The sequence below is a fragment of the Balaenoptera acutorostrata genome, chromosome 3 (assembly GCF_949987535.1).
Source record: "Balaenoptera acutorostrata chromosome 3, mBalAcu1.1, whole genome shotgun sequence".
NCBI lineage: Eukaryota > Metazoa > Chordata > Mammalia > Artiodactyla > Balaenopteridae > Balaenoptera > Balaenoptera acutorostrata.
Genome location: NC_080066.1, coordinates 167698338 through 167710098, shown reverse-complemented (window position 1 = coordinate 167710098; position 11761 = coordinate 167698338). Strand labels below are relative to the sequence as shown.

Sequence of the window (11761 nt, the reverse complement as noted above, 5' to 3'; positions counted from 1 at the left end):
AGAGAAAGTACTTCTGGCCCAGAAATGCTTTGTTTACAGGCAAAATTCCTAGGATTACATCTGAGAAGGTAGGAGGAGAAAGATTTCACATAGTTGAGAACACTTTTTTTTTTTTTTTTAATATTTCAAGTTTAGGTGACATCGTTACCAATCTCCAAAAAGACTGATTACTGGACCTCCCGCCTTTTAAAGCCTGAGGTAAGGGTTCCTAAGGTTTATATGTTTCCTCTTAAATAGAAATTGAAGTGAGACACCTACAGCCAGGTTAACACACAGGATAGAAAAGCTGTTTCGTATCACTTACTCTCCTGTCCCTACTATTAGGGTCCAGTTCCTTTCAGTTTATTACATGTGAATTAACACTGTTGTTCATAATTCCTTTACCAAATCTAGAAAAAAGAAACTTAGGTGATCAAGCAGGTAAGCAGCCCAGCCTTGCAAAGGACTATTTTAAAAAGAGGAGGGGAGGTATCCCCTCAAGTCTTAGTGCAATTTTAAGCTTTGATACTTGTAGAAGTATAAATGCCACAAACTTACAAAACATCATTTGAAAGTTTAATCGAATTTCTTCTAAACTCATTTACTTCTGTAAATTTTAAACGTTAAGCGTTTATTGTTTTATTTTTTATTTTTTACAATTTATGTATTTATTTATTTATGGCTGTGTTGGGTCTTCGTTTCTGTGCGAGGGCTTTCTCTAGTTGTGGCAAGTGGGGGCCACTCTTCATCGCGGTGCGCGGGCCTCTCATTATCGCGGCCTCTCTTGTTGCGGAGCACAGGCTCCAGACGCGCAGGCTCAGTAATTGTGGCTCACGGGCCTTCCCAAGCCAGGGCTCGAACCTGTGTCCCCAACAAGAGAGCCTGCGACAGTGAGAGGCCCGCGCACCGCGATGAAGAGTGGCCCCCGCTTGCCACAACTAGAGAAAGCCCTCACACAGAAACGACCCAACACGCCATTAAATAAATTCATTAATTTAAAAAAATAAAAAATTAAAAAATAAAAGCTTAATGTTTAAAATGTACAAAAGTAAATGAGTTTAGAAGAAATTCGATTAAAGTTTCAAGTGATGTTTTGCCAGTCTAGCATTTATACTTCTGCGACAGTGTTCTGGAGTATCCAAGCACACTATATTAAAGCTTAAAATTGTTGTAAGACTTTTGGGACACCTTCTATTTCATCACCGGCTTGTTAATTACTGGACCACCATGTTGGCTGGAATTATGAAAATATCCTTTAATACAAGTATAGAACAAAGAGGAAAATCATCACAAAATCAGAAGCACCATTATAGTTAACAAGAAATGCAGCATGGACCCAATAGAAGGAAATAACCTACTTTCTCTGTTTATGATCGCAAGCATGCTAATATGCTAATAAGTACTGCCTGCAAAGAATTTGGATGACATGTGTTATTCAGCAGCTTTTTGGTTTAAATTGATTGCCAATAATGACTAGCAGCTTCAATGATCTAGTAGGGAGGAAGAACCCTGCAAAACCTAACGATGCTACAACAGTCTGTTCCGAAGTTTGGCTTTATGAGTTGTTAGGAGTCCCATGTTTTTTTTGTGTGTGTTTTTTTTGTTTTTTTGTTTGTTTGTTTGTTTGTTTTTGTTTGTTTTTTTCTTTGTTTCTTTTTTGTTTTTTTCTTTTTTTTGTTTTGTTTTTTTCTTTTTTTTGTTTTTTTTGTTTTTTCTTTTTTTTGTTTTTTCTTTTTTTGTTTTTGTTTTTTTTGTTTGTTTTCGTTTTTCTTTGTTTTTTTCTTTTGTTCGTTTTTTTGTTTTTTTCTTTTTGTTTTTTTTTGTTTTTTCTTTTTTTTGTTTTTTCTTTTTTTTGTTTTTTTTTGTTTTTTGTTTGTTTGTTTTCGTTTTTCTTTGTTTTTTTCTTTTGTTCGTTTTTTTTTTTTCTTTTGTTCGTTTTTTTTGTTTTTTTCTTTTTGTTTTTTTTGTTTTTTTTGTTTTTTCTTTTTGTTTGTTTGTTTTCGTTTTTCTTTGTTTTTTTCTTTTGTTCGTTTTTTTGTTTTTTTCTTTTGTTCGTTTTTTTTGTTTTTTTCTTTTTGTTTTTTTTTTGTTTTCTTTTTTTGTTTTTTTGTTTTTTCTTTTTTTGTTTTTTTTCTTTTTTTGTTTTTTTCTTTTTTTTGTTTTTTTTGTTTCTTTTTTTTGTTTTTTTTTTGTTTTTTTCTTTTTTTGTTTTTTTGTTTTTTCTTTTTTTTGTTTTTTTTTGTTTTTTTCTTTTTTTGTTTTTTTTGTTTTTTTCTTTTTTTGTTTTTTTTTTGCTTTTTTCTTTTTTTTGTTTTTTCTTTTGTTTTTTTTTGGAGTCCCATTTTTTGATGGTAATACTGCACTGATTCTAAAGGAATATGCAGCAGTATGGGACAGTGAGGCAAGAAAAACATAGAAGTTATATAGTTAAAGTCTAAAGTCTTTAAATAGTTAAAAGTCTTTATATAGTTAAAGTCTAAAGTCTTTAAATAGTTAAAAGTCTTTATATAGTTAAAGTCTAAAGTCTTTAAAGTCTAAAAATTTAAGCTATTAATTAAAAAACCTCACATAGTTCTCAGCTATCAGATATCTGTGTGTCGATTGGGAGCAGATATCTGTGCATGGATTGGGAGCTTTTAGCTTTGGAGTGGTTTTTGTAACTCTGTTTACAATAAAAAGGACAGAAGAGCGTGTTACATTGACGAGGTCCCGTTCTTTCCTATGAGCATAATCTTCGCTTGTCCATGAGTCTCTTGAATTCAATGTCTTTCTTTAAGGTGAAAATACTAACTTTGCTGGTTTCTGAGCAGGAGAGGTGCTATTTCTCCAGTCCTTGTTTCGAGGGGTTTATGATGTTACAACCCCTCACTTCTCCCTTAAGAGAGGATGGCATTGGAGCGCCGAATACCAATGAAATGATCAGCGCTGAAAGACCTTCTCATAGCAGCTCTACACACGTCTTTGTATTCGTCGTCACACAATCTGGAAATGGCCTAGGAAAGTCAATCAGGTAGAACATAGGTATAATTAGGGGGAAAAAAAAATGTTCGGACCTTAAAAAAACAAAAAAAGCATCATCGATAAGCCACACATCTACATTCGTTTAGATAGTTCATAGTTACTGCTACTTTGGATAGCTGATATCTACACTAACTGACAATTCCCTAAGGTAATAACCTTTAAGGGCTATGATTAGATTGCTGGGGCAAGGGGTAACTGGCCCTAATAACTTAGAGTTACTTAAAAATTGGGTTCCTAATGATAGGCTCCTAATAGCAATATCATCTGTTACCTACACACGTGATCCTTAAACGTAATGGACATACACTTGGGCAAAATCAGTGTTTACTCAGCTATTCAACTTCTATTCAGTTTTCATTAGTTATTACATACTCTAAGAAAATTTTAATCAGGTAGGTATGTGCTGAAGGTAGGAGAGGTCTAATGACAAGCGCTGAAAGGTGCTATTTCACTTGCACATAAATTATGGTAGAAAAACATCTTATTCTAAAGTACCACCAAGGTACCACAGAAAGTATCCATTTTAAATGTGTTCATTTCAGTTGTGAATTTTGCTGTATACCCACCAAAAATCATAAGCCATAAGTATTACTTTGTTCCATGTACGTTACCATTTATATTAAAAACTCATGTACTTTCTACAGCCAGTATCTGAATCCACATTATACCTTCCAAGTATAGGTCTCTCAGGTTAGCCACGGATGCTTTGTCTAATAAACTCATGGGACTGAACTGTGATACACATACACACACACACACACACACACACACACACACACACACACACACGAACTGCAAGCTGAGTAAAAAACAGTTAAGAGGGAATTCCCTGGTGGCGCAGTGGTTAAGAATCCGCCTGCCAATGCAGGGGACACGGGTTTGAGCCCTGGTCCGGGAAGATCCCACATGCCGAGGAGCAACTAAGCCTGTGCGCCACAACTACTGACCCTGCGCTCTAGAGCCCGTGCTCTGCAACAAGGGCAGCCACTGCAATGAGAAGCCTGCGCACCGCAATGAAGAGCAGCCCCCGCCCGCCGCAGCTAGAGAAAGCTCGCGTGCAGCAGCGAAGACCCAATGCAGCCATAAATAAATAAATACATTTATTTATTTATTCAAAATATCAAGACAGTAGAAATAGTCCAAAACATCAATTATTAAAAAAAAAAAAAGACAGTTAAGAGTGGTAAGTAGATTATGTAGGTACATATGATTAGGGATACAATTTTAAGAAATTATTCATGTACGGTTATATGTAAGTGTAGAGGTTCAAATGGAAAACCATTAAGAACAGATTAAATATGATTTAAAGTATTCTGAATTATGGTTACAGAAGAGACAATTTTTTTTTTTATAATGTGGGATCCCTGTATAAACCATAAAAGACACAGGAAATATGATGCCAACGGGTCAATAAGCTCTTCAAACTGTTAACAGCTTTCCATTTTCCTAATCACTGCTTAATATAATTTAGCTACAGATGTGGCTTCGGTGGCTGACAGAAAACCCCAGTTAGTGATTTCACAGCCTTACCTCGTAGTTCCGTGCTCTTTGTTTGGTAAGAGGAGTGAATAGAACATTCAGGTTGTTGTCATGTGCTAAGGAGCGAAGGTCAAAGTAGTATTTGGCATACACACTGAAAGGAACATTAATATTAAAGTGAAGTAGCTCCAGGACGTGCCTTTCCATCTCATTCCTGGGGGAGGAGGAGAAGACAAAACCAACACAGGACAATTTTAGTCAACTGGGCTATCTTCAAAAATACCATTCTGAGCTACTAGGATGGCTCTAAATACTGTTTTGAAACAAATAATGGCTACCCAGCTGGATTAATACCCTAATGTTCAAACAAGGTACAGCTATTTGTGGTCCTTTCTGCGTCCCAGCACTTTGAGTCTGGGACACGGGGGAAGAGGTTATGGCCCTCTTATGCACTCATGCTGCTGACTCAGGGGCTCAGTCTTCAGAGTTCCATTAGTGCAGCTGTACGAGTCATGCTCCACACTCACTCACGAGGCCCCGCTATCGTGATCAGATGAAAGGAATGATGGATGCTGTTTATTAGCTCTGAAGAGCTTGCAGACATTTGCACCGGGCTGAGGACAGGAAGGGGCTCACTGAGGTGGAGACGAGCCAACACAAGGCGTGGGCACATCACCACGGCAACAAAGGGATCCATCGAGAGCCACTGCTGTTATCTCTGAGGGGGGAAAACTCTTGAGGCAACAAGGATTCATCTCAAGTAAATAAATAAATAAGCTACATTCGATGGGAAAGGGAATCCCCCCACCCCCACCCCGTGCATGGGGCTGTGTCAAAGGGCATAATGCAAGTTTCTGTTCACCTTAAAACCTTACTAGGGTGAGTTGTCGTCACCATGACAGGACAGGATGCACTTTTGAAGCTTAGGAAGGCAGTAAGATTATGTCTCAGCTAGACTAAACCCACTTTACGACACGACCTCTGATAGAGCAGTTGTTTCCCCCGGTGTTAGGAGAGCAGCCCAGAATGTTCAGACCTACCGCCCCTTGCCAGGACAGACTGCACACGCCCACAGAGGGCGAATTCAATGAAGTGGGAAAGTAGAGTGCTGGGAGCAGGCTTCTGCTATATGACCATATCCAGCCATTTGCTTGCCAAATGTTTAAGTAAATAAATATAAAATTAGAGTAAATCTTACCACTTTTCACAGCAATCACTTTAGAGAGTTGATTATATAAAAATGATAAATACCCAAACAAACATGCAAGTGGCTTATTTTACAATACATTTGGTTTCTTGGTTTTAAAGTGTTAATATTTTATCCATTGGATAAATCAACAAATGCTCCATGTTCTCCTGTATGGAGAGCAGAGTATGAGCAGAAATGAGGTTTCTCATTTGTTGAACTTTAAACCTAACTGAACCTACTTCCAAAATTCATTTCCTGTTCATACGGCCAGAAGTCGATAGAAATGTAAATCAGATAATGTTTTGATAATCAGCTAATCAGGACTTAATTTACTACAGGAATAAATGCACTTCACGATCCCTTTTATATTTTCTCCACTAATACATTTTAATTGTGTGGAAATACAGTACTTCATAGGATTAACATGTCTATTAATAGACCTTTAATCACTGAAGAAAAGCATTATGCCTACAGAATATGCATCTTCTGTGTTTTTTGCTGTTTTTAAATGGCTAGGTGGCTGAAGAGCCTACCACTTACAGGCGCAGCAAACTGTCTGAACGGCAGCTGCTCAGTTTAACTTACTCTTTTGAAGGGAAATATATATTTAACAAGACACAGAGATGTTAGAAAGTTTTAAGGAAAAGCTGATAGACAGCAATTTTTCAATTCAGACTCAAAATGAGACCATTACAAATAGTAGTCAACAGCAGAGGGATGAAACACATGTGTATTAGACACTTTGTTGTAATGCTTTCCAACTCCCAAAGATCATAAACAAAAGCAGCCTATTATAAACATAACTCCTGGTGATTCTCCGTTCTACACAGAAAAGCGTTGTTTAGAATTAGTTTCTTCATAGCTGGCCAGTGCCGCCAATGCTCCTGGGCTCAATGTCTATGAACACCCACACGTTTCCCTGCATGTTCTCGGATGTTGTACCTGGAACCAGAGCCCCAGTCAGCTCAGTTGCAGATTCTGAGAAAATTTCAGCTGCCATCATGGCAGGGATGGTGTTCACGATTACAAATTTTCCTTCCTTCAAGGGACCAGTTTAAAGACTGATGATAGTGTTGGTCAACGTCACTTTAGTTTCTGCAACTTCCAAAAGTACTTCTCTTCATTTCAAATTCATTATCTGCTGTTACACTGTTTGCTAAGATTGCTACCAGCAATATCACCATGACCACCTGGTTTACATGATCACCAAAGTGGGCATTTTCACCAAAAGCCACTTTGACAGCTACTGACAGTCACTGGTCCCTTCTCTTAGTCACAACTTTCCTCGCTTCAGCTGTAAATATGCACTTTGGTAATTGTGAATTATCCAGAGTAAGGGGCAAAGGTAACAAAAACAAACTCTTGCCCCTGCCTGCCATCTTGATCGGCCTCTGCTGTCCAATATAATCAAGAGGTGTTCTTTCCCATTTTCCTGAATGCCACCCACAAAGACAGGTTCACTGTCAAGCGGGCACTTCGAGAGTCTGCTGGAATTATCTCTCTGGCTCATCCTGCTTCCCACCCTTGGGGCCCTTCACCAGAGCCAGATTGGAAGCCTGGCGTTTCATGCCCATGTGAGCATGCCATCTGTGAGGAGAACCTGCCTAGTTAACTCAAGGCCCCACAAAGTGCCGCTGTGTTTGCTGAGTGCCCTGGGTGAGGCCCCAGGGATGCTTCCCGGACTACCTGAGAGGTAGGTGTTTCCTAACTCAGCAGACTTTAGGGGAGGAGACAGGAACACAGGGATCTGAAACCTTTATATGTGGCTACCTGTACATCATAGTTTCTGTAACAACAGAACCTCAGATCAAAAGGAGAAAAAGACCAGCAAAAGCAAATACACAATGTGTGACTCAGGTTGAAATTATAACCTGTCAGTAGTCTAGAGGCCCTAAGACCTTAACAGTGGCCACTTGCTGCAAAGACCAGGCATGTGCCCCTTAAAAATGGACTGGACCTGGTAGACAGCTTTAAGAAAGCTGTGAAGTTACTTACTGTACCATGTTGTTCTGGTAGTGAGCTTGTAAAATGTTTGGCAAAAACCACCAGAAAAATAATTTCAATTTATCAAGCAGAATATTATTACAACAATAACACATCAAGACCTACCAATTAATGAGGGGAAATACAAATTGTTATACTACAGCTAGATAGAAAGAAGTCTGTAATTTTATGTCTATTTCAGCTCTCTGCACAAGGTAACCTTTCTTAAAATGTAACATTTCTTAAAAATGTAAACTTTATGAGAGCAAATGAGGTATTGGAAAATGGTTAGAAAGTTCACGGTAACCTTACAAACTCACATGTCCTCAACTGTAACGTCCTTGAGGATCTGGCTGTACTCCACATCCCGTACAGCATCATCGTCCCAAAGCCTGGAGGCAAGAAGAATGGCTCCCAAAACAATTCTTTTCCAGTTAGTGGGGCAAATGTCGATCTCAGCATAAGTTAAAAGCCTTTCTAAGTAAACCTGCAAAAGTAGAGCACTGATCTTTGATTTTAGTTCAGTTTAAGTGCTGTGATAAGAATTGTTAGGAATGACAGATTTCATCTCTTTTTGACACCCCTTTTATTCCTAGGTTCTACAAAGACTTTGCTCAGCCAAGCCAAGGCCAGAGGCCAGGTCACAGTTGTAAGTCAGATATTTCTGTTAGTCTGATATTTCTACTCTGCCCGTGTGAATTTCCAACCCAATTTTGGTCACAGGAATGAAAGGACATCTCAGCAAAGGGCATTCTAAAGACACGCATTGTATTATTTATTACCTTCCCACTTGTCAAGGGCAGCACATACAGCCCAGTGTCGACTTCAACTGTTCAGTAAATGCTTGAGTGCCTATCACGTGCAATGTTAACTACAAGACTGGTGGTGGTTGCATGGCGATTTTACATAACGCTTGAGTGTGTAAAATTCTGGTAAGCCTGAGCACATCTTTACCTTCTCTTCAGTGTCACCAGTCCTTTTGTGGCATGAACTTGAAGATAAAAACTGGTGGTCAAGAGAGCCTCCCAGTGGCTGCTGCGTGGCACAGCAGGACAGGCAGTCCAAAGGGGCTTTACAGCTAGCTGTCAAGTATTCCCATATTTTAGTGCCTTTTTAAGGAACACACATGCATACAAAGGGTAGTCCTTTTCATATCCCCCATTTTTCACATCTCCATTATCATTTCATTATTCATTTCTGTCTTACATAATCTGCAGCTTAGTCAATTCTTTTGGTTTTAAGGTGGGAAGACCTGCCTGTGTCTGTATCCCTGGGGCTCCTCTAAACCTGCCGGTTTGTGAGATGATTTCATGGTTTCTTTTACATGTATCAAATGTCTACCCTACAAAGAACTGGGTGGAGTTAACAGCTGAGCAAAGATTAGAGAGGTAAGCTGTGATTTGTTGTTACCTCTGTAGAAGAGTGTATATGCCATTTGACAAAAAGAAAAATGTCCAGTTTTAAAGAGTCTGTTTACTCTCTGAAGGGTTATCAGATTGACAGCTCAGATTCGCCCATGCCCTCCAAACTCTACTGTGTTTTCAAACACGGGTATTGAGATTGTATGTTCTTAGTGAAATTCGGCTCCCATTCCCCAAAGAACTCAGCACTCTCTAGTACCCTAAGAACGACTCTCCCCGCAAGGTTCAACTCTCTACTTTATGGGACTAATCAGAGGCACTGAAACGACACTGGCAATCTCTCAACTTCCTCTCACCTTTGTACTGGCAAACTTGGTACACGTGCCGATATTCATTTATCCCACTTGCCCTCCTGTCTCGGAGGAAGCGAGATTTCTTTCTTTTCACTGAAGCTAACCCTCCTATGAATGAAGTTGATCCCACCTCACTTCTGCAGAGTACTGTGCCCACAGTTAGTCTCTTTTTGAACAACTTCTCCCTCTCTGTCAGAGGCTTCCTCCAGTGGGAATGCTTCCATGTCCCCAGCCTGTCCCCCACTGCCCCTAGACGGCGTCCTCAGGGCTGAGGCCAGCTCCTCATCTCCCATCCTCTCCTTAACCCACTTCAGTCAGCCTCCTGCTGCTACCACTCTACAGAGACTACTCTTGCCGTGGTCACCGGTGCCTTCACACAAACAACCCAGAGCTCTTCGTCCCAGAGCTCCACTCCCCAGGCCTTCCCTCATAAATGAAAGAGTACTGCCACACGCCCAGTCGCTGAGACCAAAAACCTGCACTTGAGTGTATCCTGCTCCAATCTGTTAGAACTTCTTGTTATCTCTACCTTCACTGGTACCCTGACCGCTTTTCTGTCTGTCACTTCTGACTTGTATCGCTGCCACTGCCTAACTTCTCTGCCTCCCAACAGACTACAGTCTGTTCTCCCCAAAGCAGCCAGGAGAGCCTCTTAAATTAAGAGTACTTTATGCGCCTGCTCCAGATCTGCCAGAGGTTTCCCATCAAACAAATACCTTCTTCCCGTGGCCTGCAAGTTACGAGGCCCTGTGCGGTACGGCCTTGTCCTTCCGTGACCTCATCACCTATGCTCTTTCCCTCATTCCCCGCTCGGATCACAATGGCCACCTTGCTTTTCCTTGAACACACAGAACAAGTTCCTGTCTCAGAGCCTTGCACGTGTCCCCTCTGCCCGTAATGCCAGCGTACCTGATCTTCCTCAGTTCAGCCAGGTCCTGGGTTCAAACATTACCTCTTTAAAGAGGCTCTTCCTGAGCTTTCTAGTAAGCCCCTCTAATCACTTTATCCCTTTACCTTGCTTTCTCTTCATGGTTTTTACCACTACTTGAAATAGTCATCTTTTAAAACACACTCATTAAAAAAAACACTTATACTTTGCTATACACCTGAAACTAACACAACACTGTAAATCAACTGTACTCCGATTAAAAAAAAAAAAAAAAATTTTACGTCTTCCACACTTGCTCCATAAAGGCAAGAACTTTATTTATCCAACTTGTTCTCTCCTCCACCCCCCACATGTAGAAAAGTGACACAGAGTAGGTATTCAGTGACATGGTATTTATGACATGAGCAACTTCTTGGTAGCATTTAGCGTTTGGACCATACTCTCCTTCTTGAACCTCTCCTGGTATCTCTTAGGGTTCTCTGCTGGGTTTCCTACCACTGTAGCCACTCTTCTGGGGATCTGTCCCTTAAGTGCTGACAGTCCCTACAGATCTATCTTCTACCCACTTTTTATTTTACATACTTTCTCTGCATTTGAACAGCTACACTTAATTCCCTCCCTCTAGCTCAGATTCATGCTCCAATCCCATATATTCAAATGATTACTAGACACTGCCATTCTGCTGTCTCGCAGGTACATCAAGCTTAACTTGTCTACAAAGAAATGCCCCTCTTCCAACCCAAATACTCTCCTTCCTGCATTTCCTAGCTCTCCATATGCAAGCACCATTCCTGCCTCTCTCAAGCATGTGCTAAGCACTCCAAGTGGCCTGTAGCTCCAAGAAAAGGCCTGTGTCTGATCCAGTACCCACTGAGGGGTCTCTTTTCAAAAGGACAAGCCTCCTGTCCTAAATTCTGCCTTGATAGGAGCAGGCAGTGAGTGGCCTAAGTATCCCTTCCCTGCAGACCACGCAGCTGACTTTCCCCCCTACAGGTTTGCTATAGGGAGGAGTAAAACAATCCCAACTATCTCTCACTTGAATATGATTTATTATTCAAATGATAAAATCTTACCATAGGAATTAGGAATGGATGACAAAAAGGTCCTTACACAGCTGTAGCTTAGCAGGCTAACTAGAGTAAAGCCTTCTGAAGTCCTACTGGCACCCTAGTCCTGGGCAACTTCACATGCAGGCAATAAGAGGACAGCAGGGATGGTTAACACCATTATCCATTACCCAAGGAACAGAGAACTGAGGGCAGTAGTTCTCAATCAGGACACACATTAGAACTGCCTAGGCAGTACAGTCTGGGACTCAGCTTCAAACTACCCGGAACCTGTTTCTGCCTGTGGACCAGAGCGTTCAGTTATTGCCCCGCCCTACCACCACAACATGCGTCGTCTGTGTGTGCACTGTGCGTGCATGTGTCCCCTCAGGTGTGGAAGGAGAAACCAGAAATCTCTCCTGCTGCCTTTAATAGCAATTGTTTTGTGATGAGAAAAGCAA

The 11761-nt window shown here is 40.5% G+C and overlaps 1 protein-coding gene across 4 annotated transcripts in view; it reads right to left on the bottom strand.

Moving 5' to 3' along the window:
• Positions 1-2463: 2463 nt before the first annotated feature.
• Positions 2464-11761, bottom strand: part of LOC130707584 (cyclin-Y-like protein 1) — a 46236-nt gene continuing 36938 nt past the window's right edge. For all 4 annotated transcript variants that reach the window (XM_057542732.1, XM_057542731.1, XM_057542730.1 and 1 more), the window contains 3 exons: positions 7972-8138; positions 4531-4693; positions 2464-2972 (listed from right to left, as the gene is read on the bottom strand). In XM_057542732.1, coding sequence (XP_057398715.1) covers positions 2856-2972; positions 4531-4693; positions 7972-8138 — 447 coding nt within the window. In that variant the 3' untranslated portion in view covers positions 2464-2855. The remainder of the gene's footprint in view (positions 2973-4530; positions 4694-7971; positions 8139-11761) is intronic.